Source organism: Nilaparvata lugens, chromosome 8 (genome assembly GCF_014356525.2).
Source record: "Nilaparvata lugens isolate BPH chromosome 8, ASM1435652v1, whole genome shotgun sequence".
Taxonomy (NCBI): domain Eukaryota; kingdom Metazoa; phylum Arthropoda; class Insecta; order Hemiptera; family Delphacidae; genus Nilaparvata; species Nilaparvata lugens.
The window spans coordinates 24,784,791-24,806,989 of record NC_052511.1 but is presented as its reverse complement, the minus strand read 5'-3'; the positions used below and the strand labels follow the sequence as shown (position 1 = coordinate 24,806,989).

The 22,199-nt window shown below is 35.1% G+C and overlaps 1 protein-coding gene across 1 annotated transcript in view; it reads left to right on the top strand.

Moving 5' to 3' along the window:
• Positions 1-9,446, top strand: part of LOC111047752 (histone-lysine N-methyltransferase 2C) — a 151,216-nt gene extending 141,770 nt beyond the window's left edge. The window contains 2 exon segments of the mRNA XM_039435095.1: positions 179-361; positions 6,374-9,446. Of these exon segments, the coding sequence (XP_039291029.1) occupies positions 179-361; positions 6,374-6,466 (276 nt within the window). The 3' untranslated portion in view covers positions 6,467-9,446.
• The last annotated feature ends 12,753 nt before the right edge of the window (positions 9,447-22,199 follow it).

Sequence of the window (22,199 nt, the reverse complement as noted above, 5' to 3'; positions counted from 1 at the left end):
TTTTTCCTTTCAATCAATTCACTTCCTTTGTATTGTGTTTATTGTAATTTTCTTGATTGGGGAGCCATTTTTGGGATTTTCCCGTGTGCTCTCATATTATTGTAAATAAATGAATGAATTTTTGTGGTTTGTATTGCTTGCGTTTGGTGTAATTTGATGAGTACATTGATGTGTTTAGAACCGCGGCATCTACATGTTCCGGCTGGACGAGGAGCGAGTGGTGGACGCGACGCTGAGTGGAGGGCTGGCTCGCTACATCAACCACTCGTGCAACCCCAACTGTGTCGCCGAGACGGTCGAGGTCGAACGTGACGTCAGAATCATCATCTTCGCCAAGCGACGCATCTCGCGTGGCGAGGAGGTACACAATAATGCATTTATTAAATACGGTAGTATCTAGTAAAAAAAGGAAATTCGTATGGTTTTTTTTGGTGGGGAGTCACTTGCGGGAAGGTTCCACCTCGCCTGAATTTATAATTTAAGTCCTCAATGGGCCTTACGACTGTCATACTTCGGCCGGGACAGACATTTTAACGTGCCCATCCGATAACACGGGAGTGACCTGATCTAAAAAACTTTTAGGGCCGGTTTATGAGCTCGGGATGTAGCCAAGCTCTAGACTGGAGTCAGAAAATTGGCTTTCCGAACCGGGGCTTATAGTCCAGTCACTATATACATTGGTACATGCAATTTATATTGTAGTTCTGATTTTTAAATATATTATTTGGGTACATAAGAGAAGTTCAGAACCAATTTCTTCATGCAAAATTTCCTTGTGCTAGATACAGGGTGGCCCAAAAACCTCGTATTTTCGGCTCATTTTCGAGTTTTCAGCTATTTCTGCCAAATCTCGTAATCGGACAGAGAAATTTGCTCTCGCCTTTTTTAGATCATAAAATTCTGAAAAAGATGAGATCATTCGGAGCTCTCCATCTCCAATGAGTATTGAGTTATGATTTTTCAAAAATGAGTGAAATTTGAAGGAAAAATCAATTTTGATGAATTTTAGTTTTTGATCAACAATATCTTTCGATTGTTAACATTTAGGGCCGTTTGCACAGTGTAAGTTTAAGCTAAAGCTTAAACGAAATCTGGATTTTTTTTTTTTGGTTTAAACTAAAATTCCGTTTGCGCAGTATCAGTTTAAACCTCCAAAACAGGAGATTTAAACCAAATAATTTGGATTAACTCGACATCTGTAAGATTTGATGGGGAAACAGCTAATAGTAAATCATTTTTCGACGACTGTTTTAAATGCTTCTGTAGACGATAATAATTATTTGGGTTATAATGAATCATTATTTGAATGTAAAAATAATTATAATGGAGGAATTGATAGAAGTTTTTAATGCGATTGATAAAGATGACTGCGAAGAAATTTTGGAACTGAGAAAAATTGGGCGAAAAACGAATAATTTAAATTTCTGGGATGATACCGAATTTTTTTAACGGTTTTGCTTGAGTAAAGCAGGTGCCAATTTAGTATTTGATTAAATAAACCACTTGATAGAAAATAAGACAATTTTTATCAGTGGTCTTTGATTAGAAAACATGTTTTTAATAACACATAACTGAGATATTTTGCTTTTGAGAGATTTCTAATAAACGAGGAAGACCGTATAGTAGATTTTCATAACCAAATAAGGTTTTTATCTTACATTCTAGAATATATTTTTTGGTTCCAACTAAATATAAGTTTGTTTCTGATAGTAATATAGCATTTCATCATTTTTTGAAGAATTTCTTGATCGCTTTTCACTTTTATTACTGTACAGATTACAGCTCTGTGGATTTTGAACGAGGAAATAGTAGCTACATAACCTCAATTTACTGATGTTTTGTAAACAAATAACAAATTTCCTGTAAAAATCAGCCTTCCTATTATAAACGATGACTTTTATATTATAAACGATGTCATTCTATTACCAACTTAACGCTAAACTGGTTTAACTTGAACTGAATTAGTAAATGCACTGAGAAAACCGATTCAAGTTTAAACTTTCAGATTAACTTAAACTGGATTAACTTAATCGAGTTTAGCAATCTATACTGTGCAAACGGCCCTTAGATGTATAATTCAAAATCCCTCTGGACGTATTTTGTGCTCTACAATTTGCTTCAACCATCATCACCAACTACATTGTCTTCACATTTATATTTCGCACAATGACATGAGATCATGAGATCATGTTCTATGAGAATCACCTGCTAGATGCACTTCATTTCAGTATTTCCTAGTGGAGAGGCGCGCTTGATCACACTTCAAGGATCAAAATTTCAAACACTCATAACTTTTGACACAATGCTCAGATTTCATCGTACTACACTTCATCCTTCTCTGCTCGTCAAGGCGGTCCAAAATCGTGCATCATAAGTCATATTCGGTCGAAAAATGAAAATTTATTGTTGAGTGTACTTAAGCTCGTATTCCAATACACAAAAAATGGCCAATTTCTATATTCAAAGCTGCATGTCTTGTGAAATACTTCTGATAAAATTTCCAAATCAAGTGAGGATGTGAAAATTGTCCCCCTCTACCCACTCCAATAAATAATACTTTCGATTCCAATACAATTCAAAAGTTACGGGAGATTTTAAAAATGGCGATTTCAGTTTTTACATTTTTTTCGTGATTTTACTGTTGATCAAGAGTTTTTAAAACGAGTCTGATACATCATAGAAACTCACGATTGATTTCAAATTGTAGATAAATTCATCCTCTACGAGCTCAGCTGCCTAAAATCCATCTTGGATCACTCTGGCATATCATAGAACTGCCAAAAGTGTTGATATGAGAAGAATATCTAAAATTTCCGGATTTTTTTCAACAAAAAAAATCTCACTTCACGAACATATTTTTTCATGAATCGTTTACAGCAGATGAAAGAAAAAATGCTATTGCACATTTCAAGATCAAGTAATAATTTTTGTAATAAGAGGTTACAGAGATACAGATCTTTGAATATAGAAATTGGCCATTTTTGTGTATTGGAATATGGGCTTAAGTACACTCAACAATAAATTTTTCATTTTTCGACCGAATTTGACTTATGATGCATGATTTTGGACCGCCTTGACGAGCAGAGAAGAATGAAGTGTAGTACGATGAAATCTGAGCCTTGTGTCAAAAGTTATAGGTGTTTGAAATTTTGATCCTTGAGGTGTCATTAAGCGCGCCTCTCCACTAGGAAGTACTGAAATGAAGTGCATCTAGCAGGTGATTCTCATAGAACATGAACTCATGTCCTTGTGCGAAATATAAATGTAAAGACAATGTAGTTGGTGATGATGGTTGAAGCTGGAAATTAAGTGTTTTTCACAATACAAGGAGCATTGTTGTCAGGTGTACCTGGAAATCTATTCGAGATAGAGCGCTCTCCCTGATCTCAGATTGTAGAGCACAAAAATACGCCCAGAGGTATTTTGAATTTAACATCTAAATGTTAACAATCGAAAGATATTGTTGATCAAAAACTAAAATTCATCAAAATTGATTTTTCCTTCAAATTTCACTCATTTTTGAAAAATCATAACTCAGTACTCATTGGAGATAGAGAGTTCCGAATGATCTCATTTTATTCTAAATTTTATGATCTGAAAAAAAGGTGAGAGCAAATTTTTCTGTCCGATCACGAGATTTGGCAGAAATAGTTGAAAACTCGAAAATGAGCCGAAAATACGAGGTTTTTGGGCCACTCTGTATCTAGCACAAGGAAATTTTACATGAAGAAATTGGTTGTGGACTTCTCTTATTAGCCCAGGCAATGAATGCTCAAAAATGGGTAGGCATATAGAGGGAAAAGTTGGGAAGACAATTTTTGACCCCACAGTTCTGTTTAGGGCAGTAAGGAGGTAAACATATCAAAAGTCCCCACCCCTACTACTTGTGCTAAGAGGGTGGGGGTGGTTCAATGGTATCATTTTTTGGTTTCTCGCATACGAAAACTATGTATCTAACAGAAATAGCTGTTATATACAAAATTGAAGCTTACATAATTTCCTACAATACTCATCTCGAAACTTTTTCTATATCTTCTCTAGTTTCCGAGATATCCGTTCTAAAAGGTGTGACATTTTCGAAAAAAATACGTTTGCCACCAATTTTTTTTCTATTTTTGCTATTATAACTTTTCAAAAATCGACGGGAAAAATCCATGTTGATCATGAGATTATAGAGCATCAAATTCTCTTCAATTTTATGTATAATTTCACACTTTTACGAATTTACCTACACCTTCTGCAGCAGCTTTAATGTTGAGTGTGAAATCTCCATTTTTGCAACAATAGACCAATTGACAAAGGAATTTGGAGGGAATGTTTTAAACAGAATTTTGACTTTGCAGCTTTGTTGAGACTAGTTAGGAGGAGAACATATCAAAAATCCTCATTCCTAACTCATGTGCTAAGGGGATGAGGGTGATTTAAAAATTGCATTTTTCAGCGTTTTGCTTGCACGCTCATATCTTGAGAACAATGCGTTCAACCGACATAACTATTCAAAAATAAAGCTTGATAAATTCTCTACACTTTTGTTTAGTAGAATTTTGTGATACTCCCAACAGTTCCCGAGATATTCGCTCTTGAAGGTGTGTAATTGTTAAAATAATAGGTTTTTATCCAATGTTTTGCTCTTTTAGGGCTTATAACTCTCCAACAATGCATCACAAAAACTGAAGCTTATAGTAGTATTGTAAAGCATTGAATTCTCTTTGAAATCATGTATTATTTCACTAGTCCAAGTTTTCCTTTTATTGTTATAACAGCTTCAAAGTAGGGGGTGAAATTATCATTGTTGCAACAATTGATCTTTTGACAATGACATTTGAAGGGGGTATCTGTGACACAATTTTTGACTTTGCAGCTTGATTTGGACTAGTTAGTAGGTAAACATACCAAAAGTGCGCATCTTTCTCCCTCTGTTAAAGGTGTGGAACCGCTGAGTTGACACTTGTTCAGAAATTTAAATTTCACCCCCTACATTCACCCCCTCTATAACCTTTCCTTGACTGGACTATATGTACCCAAATAATATATTAAAAATCAGAACTACAATATAAATTGCAAGCACACCTCCTTTTTTATGTCTATATTGGCTGGACTATTAGTCGCAGTTCTTATGATAATCTTTATTTTCTTATTTCTGTAATTGGGAACGTTTTTCATTGACGAAATGAAACATTCCTAAATAGGTAATTCAAAATAGCTGAAACTTTACACTATTTTCTCTTTATTTTTTGTGTTCAATTTTCTAGTTTTTTTAATTTAATTTAAACGTAGACTGCGACTACGCCCCGTTTTGGAAAGCCAATTTTCTGACTCCAGCTGTTTAAAGTTTGAAACTTAGCTAAATCCCGAGTTCGGAAACCGGCCCCTAGTGAAGAGCGGGTTCGAACCCGAGATCTCTAAGCTGCTAAGCAAGCACTCTATCAATTGGACCACGGATATATTTTTACTTTTTTTGCAGATTATTAGAATGGTAGAAGAAAAAAATGCTTCATTTTATATTTTACTAGCAGGTAACCCGTGCTCCGCAAGGGTGTCATTTAAAACTTGACAAACTGCAAACCAGACCTGCTAAATTATTAAATAATTGAAAGTGGGTCTATAAGCTATAACCATCCTTGATAAATTGAGAATCAATATGCGAAATTTCAAGTTAATAAGTTGAGTAGTTCAGTCATGATTCGTAATTCGGGAGCAATCCCGATTGTGTAAAAGTCAACTCTTTCCTTTCACGTATATTATAGATTACAAAGTATGAATAAGTTAGATAATGTTATTAGTGTTGCCAGAAAACAAATAATGTTTGAGCGCTGGCAACCAGTAAATAAACTCCCTTCGAGTGAATTAATTCCCTCAGTCTTTTTGAATTTCTACCTCTGTAAATAAACCTTTTCAGTAATTTAACTCGTCTTATTTGTGATTGCACCTTCCAAATATTTCAGTGCAAAAAATGTAAAGTTTTGTGATTGCCATTTTTTGAAAACTATAATGTTAATATTTCAGTAACTGGACTCTATTAATAAACAGTAATTGAAGTTTGGAAATTAAAAATTGACCCTTTTTAAAACTTTTTATTCACAAAATGTTTCAACATATTAATGCCATTTTCAAGTAAGTGAATGAAAATGGCATTAATATGTTGAATCATGCTGTGAATAAAAGGTTTTAAAAATGGTTGCCATCACAAACTTTGCCTCACCAAAAAGTCAGTAATTGAAGTGTATGTTACAGTTTTAATTGGATTCATTTCAAAGTGTTGACACTTCAGTAATATTGAATTAGTTTTCTGTGTGCTTGATATTATAAATTTTATTTTAAATATAAGAATGTAGATACACGAGTAATTAAGATTGTCTTGTTGTGTTTGCAGCTGGCCTACGATTACAAATTTGACATAGAAGACGACCAACACAAGATCCCTTGCATGTGTGGGGCCCCCAACTGCCGCAAGTGGATGAACTAAGCACCTATCAATGTGAATTTGAATCCTCCTGCCATTGCCATAATGCCAGCTTTGCCTTCACCTATTTAGTTTTTAATGTCGAAGAACTTTGTCTCAATGAGCGTATTAGAAATTAGCAAATTTATTTATATAATGTTGATCAATCAACATTGGTTAGTGCAAAATTACCATGTGCTTCAACCTGATGAGTACAGGTCAATCGTTGTGAAATAGATTTATTTTTACACATATATTGTACCATAATATTTCAAAATAATTTGAGTCGGCTTTAAGAAAACCTTTTGATAGTGAAAATGTAATGTTAACTATGATTATTATCGAATCAATGTAATTCATGTTGTGATCTTTGTAAACTTATATTTGTTGAGTTATTATTACTCCACTAGAGACTACCCCTCACTTTTCATATCTAGTTCAAGTATAACTAGTATAATTATTTTTGCATTCTATTCTTATTTTCTGTCTTTTAAGGTAAAATTAGTTTAACTGTCTTATGAACTTAAGGTAATTGCATCGTTTACCTACAATTCTATCGTTTTACATGTTGAATATTCATTTACTCTTCATTATAGGTATATCTTACTCATTGATTTTACTTTTCATTCTCATCCCGCTTCATAAAAAATTGGAACCCACCTTAAACTATAAGTCTTTTCATCTCTGATCACCATCGTTCCCATTACCCACGCACAAGTAAGTAGCTCAAGTGGGCCAATTAAAACAAAACTCAATTCACAGCTCTTCCAGGATATGATTATATATTTTTGTTTAAAATCAGCTACCAAAATGAATCACAAAAAGTACGCAATAAACTATATTACGTTCGTGGTACTATTGTACTATAAGAAGCTTCTATAAACAAATGAACATTTTAACAAAGTGTGACCTCACATAAAATCGTTTAACAAAAGAGATTATTTTTGTACAGTGATATTCAAGACGATAACTCTTTTCATGAGTTAAATATTTGTAAAATAAAAATATATACTACATCTAAACTTGTATGCGGATATTTTCAATTTTTCTAGTAAATAAACGTTGTAAATGTATACTTTATGTGTAATAATATGTGAAGATTAGCATAGGAACAAGTACAAATTATAACTTAATAAATCATGCCATGCATTTCATTTTGTAATGAATAACTCTTATAAATAGAATAAAAAGTGTATCGTATCTAAATATCTTATATCAATGGATTTAAAATTTAAAATGAAATTTGCCTTTCATTTTGCTCTGTCTTTCTCCTTTCTCCTTCTTTATCTAATCAATCTCTTTTTCTATAATATTCATTCTCGTTTAGTAAACCGCTGTTGATAGCTTCCTTAATCTATTGTATCTATTATGTTATATTAAACAGTAGTCAGATTGCACATCACTGAAACATCAGAATGGCATCCAGCCTGATCTCTTTGTTGTGAAGAACTTATTTTTCTTCATGCCAGATTATTAATTATATTATGATGATAATATTGCATTATTGAGATTTATGTAATATTCTTTCACTGTATTATGAATTATTTTTAAATATTGGAACCGGTCTTTCTACTTTAAATAAAATTGATTTTTAAAAACTTCTTAGTCTTTCTATTTAATCTATAATAATATTTTTATAATTATAATAATTATTTTTAACTCTACAAACACGCTCCATAAAACTAGATCGATGATATTGATTTCAAATTTATTAAAACCTTATTGATATTATTGATTTTAAATTTGTTTCAATGTTATTTTAGCAATATTTTCCACCCTCTCTTATATAATAATCAAAGTTTTATAATACATCTATTATTAAACATTAGCTTGACTCAAATTATTTTGTATTTTAAGTGCAGGTTGAGTAACTGGGGACATTTTAGATCTCAGTTTCTCATGATAATACTTTTTGGGCTAAGATTAATTATGAAAACTTGATCTGACTTTCTCAATCTACTTGATTATTTGTAATGGACATCTATAATATCATCTCGTATAGTATTGTTACTCAATATCCAATTGATTTGAAAGCTTCGATAGTTTTCCAAGTTTATATTGTGAAGCGCCTTGTTATTGTTATCGCGTGTGCGTGTATGTGTGTATTATAAAATTACGAAGAAAATTATCTATAATAATTATAGGAAATAATTGTATTGTTTGATGTAGTGTACTGTTTTTATAAAATAATGTATAAAGCAATGTACAGTCTTTGCATAAACCAAATGATTATAAAGAAAATTGAAAGCATATATAATTTTGATAAAAAAGATTGTAGTTTTCGTATAGATAACTCGTTGTTTTTCTTTCTTTTTTAATTTAGTTACATGTAAAGTGTATCACATGATATTCAGGTGTACATTTGAATTTCTTATTTATAATTACAATGAATACCTGTAATTTTAATATAACAAATGGAGTTTAAATAAATGAATAGATAAATTGCCTTTCAATAGTTAAGTGAAGTATAGTATGTAAATTTTCACTAGATTAGTATCGAAATAATTTTAAGATATAAGCATTTGACAATATAGAGTGAACTACCATCGTAGAGTTATTTATTACACTTGTCCTTATTTAATAATATTATTGTGAATGTTGTTTGAACCTTTGTACGTGGAAAATTTAGTATCCTTTTCGTGTATAGTAATATATGTATCGATCTTATTTTGCAATCAATTATTGTCGTTTTTTACGGCGATTCTATTTGTCTATGTATTTAGTCCGTTTAATTTTAAGTGAATGTCTTATTCTTAAGTGGCTTGGATTTATGTTGTACATAATGATTTATATCAAACTAGATAGCTTTTTTACTGTTCTGAGTTCAATGCTCGTTCAGTATAATTTTTCCTCATTTTCGGGAATAAATTATCAATCAATTTTAAATTTTCCTTTTGAAAATTAGTTCAATTTTATTACTTTCCACTCTTGTCTGACTTTTAGTCTATGAGTTTATTCACATGTTATTTTAATTGTTAAGTTTAAAATATATTTTTACTTGAAATATCTGCTATTCTTATTTGTAGTTGTCTTCCCAATCCTACAAATTTTATTGTTCTGTACTTCTATCCTTTAGTATGCACAAAGCTATTTTAAACAGGTCAAAGCATTGACTATTTTCATTTTTTTTAAATACGTTCTCTACATGATTCTATTTTTGATTGAATAAACTAATTTCATTTTGAGTTGAATAAACTAATTTCATTTTGAGCAGAATAAAACCGAACTCACCCTATGACACCCAACACTTGAACTGACATTCAAGTATCGACATGCGAACCCTTCGATAAATAATACAACAAATAATAAGATTTGTGAACAGCAAATAATAGATTAGGCTAGGATATGTGTGTCAGTGAAGATGCACACTTGTTTGGGTGTGAGTGTGTGCACACAGAGAGCAGTCAGTGGTTCAGAGTTGTTGAAACCACATAAATTGAACATAAATTATTGAATTTTAGTACGAGAGAATGATGCCCATCAGAGTATTAAATCGATACCAGTGGAGGGCGCTCAGATGAATTGAAAGTCTGCTTGGTAGTAAAATTCAAAAAAATGATATTGGAAACTAAAGTAGTAATTCTGTTTCTTATCGAAATATAGTTAATGTGAAGCTTTTTACTGCCCAACTATTGGACTTTCAATATCACGAGTAAAGTAGTACCTTGTAGTCATTATCAAATACTCATGGCATGGTATAGATCAAGAATAGTACAAAGTGCGCCAGAGAAACTAACTTATTTGAAAGGCCAATAAAAACAAAAGTACATTAGTTATTGTTTAATATTTTTCATATGAGAATATAATTTCCCAAATTTTTTTCATGCAGTCTTTAAAATGACATCAGATCAATGGCGACCCCCATTGTGCATACACTGATGAACTCGATTTTTGAAAATTGTATACACTCGTTGCAGTATATCAATCGGTATGTTGGTAATGGCGTCGCGAATGTTGTTCATGAGGTGTGCTGTGATCCGTGGTCGATCGACATGAAACCAGGTATTTCAAATAACCCTATAAAAAATCACATTGAGGCAACGAGCCTGTGGTAAAAACACATGTGGCAATGAGCCTCAGCACTGAAAAAAAATTATCGCGTCTTCTGCAGGTTGTCAATCAGCATATCACATGCATTTTCACCGGCAACTTAATCGCGTTCAGTCAATCAATTCTTGAACACCAGCCAATTTATAGGGATGAAATTGAAGATCTTCATGGAAAATTCGTCGAACAGTGGAGTCAGAAATTACCATAGCAGCTGCGTGTTTGCGTGACGAACGCCGGGGAGAACGCACAACATACTGCCTCAATCTTTTGATATTTTCTGGAGTTCTGATGGTTCGTTGAAGTCCATTTCTGGGTTTAGCGACACTTCCACACTCCCGAAATGAGTTAATCTACGACAAAATCGAATTACGGCCAAGAACGAGTCTGTGAGGAGGAATTTCAAATCGAGCGCGGAAGGCACGTTGCAAAGCAACAAGTGATCGGCCATTAGAAAAGAAGCTCTCAACTGCGAAGGCCCGCTGCTCTCTAGACCAGACCATGATGGCTACTTGCTTGAGGGAGGATGAATTTGGGAGCTTCTCCCCCCAGGTGCACCCCCTCCTGCCACTCTACACGACCAATTCACCGCGCCGGAATTTTTTCAAATAAGTAAGTTTCTCTGGCGCACCTTGTTTAAAGATGTATATATTAGTTCATATATGTAGCTATATACAGTACTATCCTTGGGTATAGCTTGGTACGTAAATGTAAAATGTAGGCCTAGACGCCCATAGTCAGGAAACCTGATTACCAACCAGTTCACTACAGCCAAAAAAGCAAGGTTAGGACTACCTTGATACATCTCACTATATGAGGTAGCAATGGTTCGGTGAGAGGTGAGACAGTATTGTTTGAGAATGGAGGGAGAAGTTGGGTGGGGGAATCGTCTAAATTCTTAATGGGTGGACATTTTGAACACATTCCATAATCAGACAGGCAAGATAATGATGCTATCTCCCGCTAGAGCCTTCTCCCGGTTTTTAGTTTAGCTTAGTAGTGAAATTAACTCAATGCAGAAAGCTGCATCGCTCCCACCGCTAAAATCCGCACCGACCCCGTCGATAGACGTTCAAATCAATTATCATGTTCATGTTCAACTCTGTAGTATCGTGTTCGCAAGCAATACTTGGAAATGTCCAACTAGACTCCCGATATTTCTCATCTCAGAATGTGATTTATGATTATGAATATGATTTCTCACATCTAAGGTAACATCACCTCAGAATGAATTCTGAGATGAGAAATCATATTGGGAGTCTCATTCATTAAATTTCTGCTTTTCAAATGGGAGAGAGCATAGGAAGACCCTTGAATGGTTAAGGACGCACATGAGTTTTGTGAAAATCAAATTTTCGCTACAGCCATTAATTATTCTTAGATTGTCAGGGTGATCTGAAAGTACGGTTGCAATATAGGCCTGTAATGTGAATCTCATTCTTCAGGGTTCTTGAACCTCTCTTCCCTTTACCAAAAAATTGCCAACTTCTGTCTTTAATATATTTTTTTCGTCTTTTTTGGCCACATAGGACCACTTGAGTCAATCAACTAAAAACGTCCTTGGTTCTGAAGCTGTCTGGCTTTTCGATCAGCCCAATATTTCTTCATTCTCTCGGATCGTTGTCGTCTTCCTGCATCAGTGATTACAATCTCCCTGTGCATTTTTGGCAAATTGAATATGTGCGTTAAGCACAATAATAAACCTAAGTAAAAGGTTTATTTCTGTGCGTTAAGCACAATAATAAACCTAAGTAAAAGGTTTATTTCCACTTTATCAATGGCATCCTCAACTTCCAAGCCTATTTCTTGAAGATCCTATTTTAGTTCATCAACATACTTGCTACATTTTCTCTTTTTACTTTCCTTGCCCTATTACCATAGGCACAGATAAAATAAGTCCTATAGGTAAGGAAAGTATTGCTTTCCGAAAAAAATTAAGGTACCCCAATTTCTAAATTTCTATACGTTTCAAGGTCCCCTGAATCCAAAAAAGTGGTTTTTGGGTATTGATCTGTATGTGTGTGTGTGTGTGTGTGTGTGTGTGTGTGTGTGTGTGTGTGTGTGTGTATGAGTGTATGTGCGTCTGTGTACACGATATCTCATCTCCCAATTAACGGAATGACTTGAAATTTGGAACTTAAGGTCCTTACACTATAAGGATCCGATACGAACAATTTCGATCAAATGCAATTCAAGATGGCAGCTGAAATGGCGAAAATGTTATCAAAAACAGGGTTTTTCGCGATTTTCTCGAAAACGGCTCCAACGATTTTGATCAAATTCATACCTATAAAAGTCATTGATAAGCTCTATCAACTGCCACAAGTCTCATATCTGTAAAAATTTCAGGAGCACTGCACCATCTATGCAAAGTTTGATTTTAGATTCCCAATTATCAGGCTTCAGATACAATTTAAACAAAAAAATTTAAGTGGAAATGATTGAGCGTAAAAATTTCTACAATTTATGTCCAGTAACATTTTCACCTAGAATTGAAAATAAGCTCGAAATTCGAGAAAATAAGATTATTCAATTGCAAACTGTTGGCAACTGTTGATTCTATTAAATCATTCACTATGGAGAGAGATAGCCTTCGTGTGTCTGCAGCGCTATTCTCTTGTCACCAGCTGGCTCAGATCTTAGAAAAGTAGACTTGATCAATTTTCATAACGGCAAGGAAAGTTGTGTGAGTGTACCACACCAGATTTTTTAAATTACGCATTACAAGCTGTTTCAGAACTTGATTCGCAAAACATGGGAAAAATGAGAAATTCTTTTCTTGTTTTTTCATTATACTGAGGATGGGCTCTAGCTCCAATGACTGTCTCATTGTTTGCAATTCTCCAGACTCCATTCTTTTGATAACTTTTATTTATGATGGCTCTTATGGACCGTCTCTCTGTTTTGCTCACCTGATCTGTCTTGTTCTCATTTCTGATTTGAAAGGGAGTTTCACACGCATAAAGCGCTTCTGGAGGGTCTACACTATTATAGTGGCGAATTTTTGTTTTTAAAGAGAGACGTTTTTATTGTAAATACTCTAAGTCAAATGTTGGGCTCTCTTCATTTTCATTATTCGGCTCTGCCATGCTCGGTTCTCTTGCAATCTGCAGTGAATAATTTCTCCCAAGTACTTGGAATGATCAACCACTTTTAATTCTTTATTATTCATTTTGACCTTGTTCACACAGAGAGGATCTATTGCCATAATTTCACTTTTCTCATACGATATGTTCAAACCAATCTTCTGTGAAATTCGTTCAAGACTCTCAATCCTAGAATACGGTATTGAACTTTATTGCGTCTCGACCTACCCCTATCTTAGGTAGGGGGTTCTCACTGGGTTTTCCACTTGCCAAATTTTTATTATATAGTCCAGTGAAATATTGAATAGAAGTGGGGAAAGCCCATCTCCTTGTCTCAGTCCAATCTTGGGAAAGGTTCAGAAAGCTCTCCTCTGAATTTAACTTTCGACTGTGTATTTGTCAAAGCCAATCCTATCATCTTTATCAACTTTGGATGTAGACCATAATACTCAAGAATCTTCAACAAGGTTGGTCTGTGAATGCAATCATACGCCTTCTTGAAATCAATTAATGTTATGAACAGCTGTTTATTATTGATTTTAAAGTTCTCAATTATCAACTTCAAAGCCAGAATCTGGTCCGCACAACTTCTGTAAGGCCTGAATCCTCCCTGATATTCCCCTAGTTGAGGTTCCAATACACCTTTTGATCTATTCAAGATTATTCTGGAAAGAATTTTAAACGTATAGTCCAACAGAGTGATTCCCCTGTAATTATTAGGATCTGTCCTTTCTCCTGTTTTGAAGAGTGGATGAATGATACCAGTTGTCCAGTGCTCTGGAAGCATTTCTTCATTCCATATGCTTACAAAATGTTTATGCAACTCTGTTAATGTATTTTGACTGCGATTCTTCCATAATTCTGCAAAAAACTGGTCCTCTCCACATGTATTCATCTCTTTCACTGCTTGCATTACTTCGTCGATAGATGGTGGCTCTGCCTGCTCTGGTGTGGCCAATAACCCCTGTCTAGTTTCGACTATAGGAGTAACTCTGTGGGCTCCTCACAACACTGCAACTAATGAAATTCTGCTCTCAGTTATCAGATTCTTTCAACAAGAAAGAGCACGTGGCTGCAGTCTTTATAGACTTCAAAGCAGCCTTCGACACTGTGTGGCTGGATGGACTACTCTATAAACTTTCATCTGTCTTTCCACCTTCAACAAGAAGACTCTTCAAGTCATACCTTACTAATAGGTATTTCGAAGTTCACAACCAAACCCCATCTTCAGTAAACTCTTCAGCTCTCACCCCAGCAACAGCAGGTGTCCCCCAAGGATCTGTGCTTGGACCTATCCTCTACTCCTTCTTCATCAATGACATGCCATCTCTACCTTCAGTTCAAACAAGTCTATTTGCTGATGACACCACATTCCACTCGAGCAGCATGAATCTGAATAGGGCGGCCAGGAATGTTCAAGAGCAATTAAACCTGCTTACATCCTGGTGTTCATCCTGGAAGGTAGAGATAAATCCAACTAAATGTGTGGCTGTCGCCTTCTCCCGAAAACTCAAACTTCCTCCCACTCTCAAAATCCATGGCCACGCCCTGCCATGTCCCATACCGTCAAGTACCTAGGTGTAACTCTGGATAGAACACTCACTTTCAAACAACACATTAAAGTGAAAATTCAACACTGTCGTGTGCTGTTTGTACAACTATTCCCCCTACTTGTCACCCCTTCACTCCCCTGAAATTTCGGCTGCTCATATTCACAGCCATCATCAGAGCATACCTGACCTATGCCGCCCCAGTCTGGTTCCCATATCTATCGAAGACCAATAGAAAACGTCTATTTGGCCTTCAAAACAGACTCATCAGAACCATCTGCAACTTTCACTACACAGTGAATAATAGGTTACTCTATGAATATGCCAGTACCCCTCAATTACTCAACTTCATTCAGCTCACATCTCGAAAGCTTCATGATACAGCTTCTATCTCGTGGCGTACATCAATAAGGCAGATGTACGAAATACCACGACCACCTCAAACCACAAGCCACTCCCATTTCAACAATGGTGGCCTGATTGACAGTTAGCAGTTGGGCTGTAAGGTGCCAGCAGCTGATTGTCAGTCAGCCACTGTTCACAGTACTCAATTCCCTAGGAGAGAACCCTTCTCCATTACCACTTCTCCCAAAAAAGTAGACTTGGCAGGAAAAAAAAAAAAAAAAAAAAAAATAATAATAATATATATATATATATATATAATATATATATATATATATATATATATATTAATACATATTTTAACTTCGAAATTAAATGGAAATAGAACTAGAATTAGTATATCAGATATTGATCAATATTAGAAACATAAAAATTAGAGAATAATAAATAAATAAAGATAAACTTGCCAAGCTCTACTGAAGGTCTTATATATCAGGAACCCCCAACTTCAGCACTGTTATTACTTTGAGCAGTCATAGAGCTCCATAGCTCAAGACACTGCCGAGTTAGGGTGCAATGACTCACTCTAACATGTTCCACCAGTAGCGTAGTAGCTCACAATTATAAAGCTTAGTGAAATATGCTGCCAGTATTTCAACATTTTCCGAATTACTGTGAGCCATTCTTCCTTCCGAGCTCTTGAACATTAGCGATGTAGTCTCTTGACTTGTTCTTTCTAAAATTCTCTTCAATTTGATTTAAGACTCTTTGTAATAGTTTCGCTTTGTGTTTCTGATAACTTTGCTGGTCACTTTTCTCTGTGAAATTAGAGTCTTATAAGATCTTTCCGTTTTCTGTGTTTGGTGGTTTATCCAAGCCTCCTGCCTTTCCTCCACAGCAAGATTACATTCCTCATTCCACCACAAGTGTTTCTTCCTAGGCTTTATTGGGGCAGTCTCTTCTGCTATTATTTTAAGTTTAGAAACGAGTTTGTCTAAATTCTGAGTGTTTCCCACTTCTTCATCAGTTCTTCTCTTATATGCTTCGTTTCCTATCAGAGATGCTGGTTCCATTCTTTTAACTCTCACAGGCGGCCTTCTTCTTCTGAACTGTGTTAGTTTGATTTTCATCTTGACAATGTAATGATCAGATCCGGAATCGGTTCCTCTCAATACCTTTACATTCTGAATCTCTCTATGAAAGTTCTTATCCATAAATACATGATCAATTTGCCATCCACCTTTTCTAAAATCAGGATGTTCCCATGTTTTCAGTTTATGTGGCAATCTTATAAAGCAGGTTGATTTAGATATTGGACCATTATTTCTACAGATTTCAATGGCATGAAGGCCGTTCTTGTTTGTTCTTTTCTGTGCTGGCCATCTACCTATAATATCTCTGAATCTCTTCTCCTTTCCCAGTTGAGCATTAAAATCCCCTACCAAAATTTTCACTTGATCTGGTGGTACTTTGACTATTGTTTCATCTAGAAGATCCCAAAACTTTTGAAGTTCTTCCTGCTCTCTTCGTATGTTGTTTTTATTGTTAGTTGGAGCGTGAGCATTGATTATAGATTCTATATTATTGATCTTGTTTGCAGACTTACAAGTCAGAGTAGCCAATCTGGAGGACTGAGATTTGAATTCCAAAATAGAATCTATTATTTTTAGATTTACCAAAAAAACCACATCCAAACTGAGGAACACGATTCTCCATAACTTTTTTCCTGGAATTCCTTTATATAGTCTGTATCCCTGGCTTTCAATTGCACTCTGATCAGTATTTCTCAGCTCTTGTAATGCCATTATTAGGATTTTCTCTTTGTCACAAATGTCTGTAAGACATTTTAGTTTTCCTGGTGATACGATTGAATTTATATTATGTGTTGCAAAGTATGTTATTCTCTTTGATTTGAGCTCATTTTTGCTGATGTCTCTAATATTATTGGAGAGGAACTCGAAGAGTTTTTATTGAAACAAGTTATTGAGACAATTTTGAGAGAAGAGTGCTTTTGAGTAGAACCTGATGCTCTCTTTCGATCATTTCTACTATTGGTGTCCATATAAGCTTAAGGAATGATGAATGGATCAATAAATTGATTCAGTAATGAATGATCCAATGAGTTAATAAAAGATAAGGTACTTGAATCAATCCTATGAATATTGAATAAATGAATAAAGAGAACGGCGAGGGAAAAAATGCTTTTTCACAAACGTATCAGGCTCTTTCAAGTTGAACATAAATTCCTAAGGAATGACATTGAATAAACTAACTGGCGGGTCCCTTATATTCATCTCTTTTTTTCAAGAACGTATTAGGTTTATATCAGTCTCTTTATACATTTTAAGGTAATAATTGAAGTACAAACTAGTAGGGCTCTTATTTTTGTATCAAGTTGCAAGATGCCAATTAGCAGTTACCAAGATAACAAACACATAATATTCTGGTAGGAGAGCTAACAGCTACTCGAGTAACAGTGACTTGTTAACACAACAATAATAATTCATGCCTCGCCTGAACTCATTTCCTGTCTCTTCATTAGTTATTCATTTCTTTGTCAGCCGAAAACAGAAGTCTTTTGTTTCACCTTCTTGTTTCTTCAACTTTATTCAAGCATTTCCTATTTGCCCCAAGCCAAGCAACTTTCCTCTGCGCGCGATAAGAGAAATAATAACGAGACAAGAAAGTTATTGTGGGAAGGCTGACTTGACGTGGAGACCGAATGAATTGGTGAATTTATTATTTATTGCAGTGTTTATCAGGTGGGATTGTTTGTTGAATCTTGATAGAAGCATGTTGAGAGAAAGCGTGGGTTTCGAAAGTGAATAGAAATACAATACCATGAAACAAAGAAACGGAAACATAGAAAAGAAATTGCAACGAATTTCGCCCATTTCAGGGGGGGGGCTTGGAAACGATTGACTTTTTTAGTTCACTATTAGCACTCTCTGTTGACTTGCTTCCAAATCAGCAATTGAAGATTGAGACAAATTGAGTTGATTTGGAACTTGTAGAGAACGTTCCAAATCAATATGATTTATTAAAGATTTTCACATCATTAGATATAAATGTGAAATTTTATCATTAAAATGAATGAAAGCTAATAAAAAACTCTCTTATTTGGCAGGCTTGTTCAGTTGGGCTTCTCGATGCGCACTGAAACCGGGTTCTAACAGGGTTTCAATATAACTTCAAAGGTACGCGTTTCAGTTACTCCTTCAGTTTTCTTCGCACATGAGATAACATTAAATTCAATTCCATTTATTGCCAGATTACAATTTTTAGTATTAATATTTACAAAATGATGAACATTTTAAAATTCATAATAATAATTTGGCAGCACTCTAAATCTAGCGGCCCCAGGCGCCTGCCTTAAGCCAGTAAAGCCAGTTACACACACATCGATTTTTTCTCCTTCCTTATAAATTCTATTAGATTAAACAGATGATACTGGTCAAGTTCCGTCTAATCTGGTAGAATTTGTAAGGACGGCAAAAAAATCGTATGTCCAAAAATCGATGTGTAACTTATATGTGTAAAACTCGCCTGCCTATATAACCGGCTCTGATCTGTAGTGGGCAAAGCCTCAATTTTATTGAACTTTTAAAAACTTCTGGGGGTTGACACTTCCCTTCCATTGGTAGTCTTTTCGTATTATTCTCGAAACAAATATTACAAAATGTTCTAATATCATTGGCCTTTCATTGCCATCACGTCTGGTAGATATTAATTAATTCTGTAGCTCACATCTCTATAATACCTGAATCATACCGAATGTTCTAACCGGATTGCTCTAATATCGGACCAAAATGAACAAAATTAATCACAGATTTATTCTCAAGCTGCGTTTACACCAAAGTTGATAACAAAATGTTATTAACTTAATCCTTTTAGATTCTATCTATTAGATTGAACATATATTATCATACACATGATGAACATATAATTATGTGTTTATCAAGTTCCGTTCAATATAATATAGAATCTATAAGGATTAAGTTATTAATATTTTGTTTATAACTTTGGTGTAAGCCCAGCTTAAGATTTTTAATTAGCCTATTCTATTTCTTTTAAATTTATTTTTGATTTTCGAGACATTCTAAACAGCATAGTTTGCATATGCACTCTTCATTATTCGTATTGTTCTCCCCTGCTTATTGATGTGTAGTATAGATTTTCAAAAATGTCAACTCAATGTTATTTGATACATCTATAGCTTTCAAGAAACGGTTCCATTGATAGCCGATTTGTAATTGGAGTGAGGTGCTCATTGGTCAACAAAGACATTCAATGGCCGAACAATAGAGCAAGCCAGGCTTGAGAGAGCAAGTTTTAATAGCGCAAATAATACGATTGTGGCTGTGGCTATTCAGGTTATTTGAAGGGATTCACTCAAGTCTGTCAGTTTTACTTTCAAATATCATCAGTGCTGCCCACTCAACCAATGCTGACAGTCTAAAGTGAATTTGTCTGTAGGCTTCTCAAGCTTATCAACGATTTCCAACTCATTGCGCGATCCAATCACCCTTGGCTATTCAGCCGGCTTGGCACCGTGAGAGAGGCTCACCAATATTGGATTATTGTTATTATATTTCATGTTGGAGGTGTTTGTATCTTAATTGTATTATTGTTTCCAAGGATATTAAATCCTAAATTACACAATATTATTCAACAGTGTCGTCAGTGGTGTCCTAGAATATTATTGAACAACTCAGTTAAACAATCGGGTAGAATAGACTGCATATCGTGTTTTTATTTCATAGAAACTGTGACAATGCGAGTAAACACGCCATCGTTTTGAGCTCGTTTTGAGCTGATTGAGCAACTTTATTTTGTTTTGAGCACCCACCGTTTTCGAGATATGACGACTCAAAAATTGGAGAGCCAACTTAATGCCAGCTCTCCACTTTTTAAAATCGAGAAAGTGAACACACCATCGTTTTGAGCTCGTTTTGAGCTGATTTGAGCAACTTTTATTTCGTTTTGAGCACCCAAGTTTTTGAGATATGACGTCTCGAAAATTGGAGAGCTAACTTAATGCTAACTATATAGTAAATCAAAAAATCAATTATAACTCCTGAACTAGAGTTGCTCAAAACGTGGAAACCTGCACAAGTGTAAAGGTCTATGAGAAGCTACTCTCAGCAGAAATTGACGTTTTGAGCCATCACAGTTCTCAAGTAATTCCCACTCATAGTATGTACCATGTACTATAGGTAAATCAAAAAATCAATTAAAACTCCTAAACCAGAGGTGCTCAAAACGTGGAAACCTGCACAAGAGTAGAGGTCCATGAGAAGCTACTCTGAGCAGAATTGACGTTTTGAGCCATCACAGTTCTCAAGTATTCCCACTCATAGTATGTACCATGTATATGGTAAATCAAAAAACCATTATAACTCCTGAACTAGAGGTGCTCAAAACGTGGAAACCTGCACAAGAGTAGAGGTCCATGAGAAGCTACTCTCAGCAGAAATTGACGTTTTGAGCCATCACTTCTCAATAATTCCCACTCATAGTATGTACCATGCACTTAATGGTAAATCAAAAAATCAATCATAACTCCTAAACCAGAGGTGCTCAAAACGTGTAAACCTGCACAAGTAGAGGTCTATGAGAAGCTACTCTCAGCAGAAATTGACGTTTTGAGCCATCACAGTTCTCAAGTAATTCCCACTCATAGTATGTACCATGTACTATATGGTTAATCAAAAAATCAATTATAACTCCCAAACCAGAGGTGCTCAAAACGTGGGAACCTGCACAAGAGTAGAGGTCTATGGAAGCTACTCTCAGCAGAAATTGACGTTTTGAGCCATCACAGTTCTCAAGTAATTCCCACTCATAGTATGTACCATGTACTATATGGAAAATCAAAAAAACAATTATAACTCCTGAACTAGAGTTGCTCAAAACGTGGAAACCTGCACAAGTGTAAGGGTCTATGAGAAGCTACTCTCAGCAGAAATTGACGTTTTGAGCCATCACAGTTCTCAAGTAATTCCCACTCATAGTATGTACCATGCACTATATGGTAAATCAAAAAATCAATCATAACTCCTAAACCAAGGTGCTCAAAACGTGTAAACCTGCAAAAGAGTAGAGGTCTATGAGAGCTACTCTCGGCAGAAATTGACGTTTTGAGCCATCACAGTTCTCAAGTATTCCCACTCATAGTATGTACCATGTACTATATGGTAAATCAAAAATCATCATACTCCTAAACCAGAGGTGCTCAAAACGTGGAAACCTGCACAAGAGTAGAGGTCTATGAGAAGTAGCATTCAGCAGAAATTGACGTTTTGAGCCATCACAGTTCTCAGTAATTCCCATTCATAGTATGTCTCCTGTACTATATGGAAAATCAAAAAATCAATCATAACTCCTGAACTAGAGGTGCTCAAAACGTGGAAACCTGCACAAGAGTAGAGGTCCATGAGAAGCTACTCTCAGCAGAAATTGACGCCACTCATAGTATGTACCATGCACTATATGGTAAATCAGAAAATCCGTTATAACTCCTAAACCAGAGGTGCTCAAAACGTGTAAACCTGCACAAAAGTAGAGGTCTATGAGAAGCTACTTTCAGCAGAAATGACGTTTTGAGCCATCACAGTTCTCAAGTAATTCCCACTCATAGTATGTATCATGTACTATATGGTAAATCAAAAAATCAATTATTACTCCTAAACCAGAGGTGCTCAAAACGTGGAAACCTGCACAAGAGTAGAG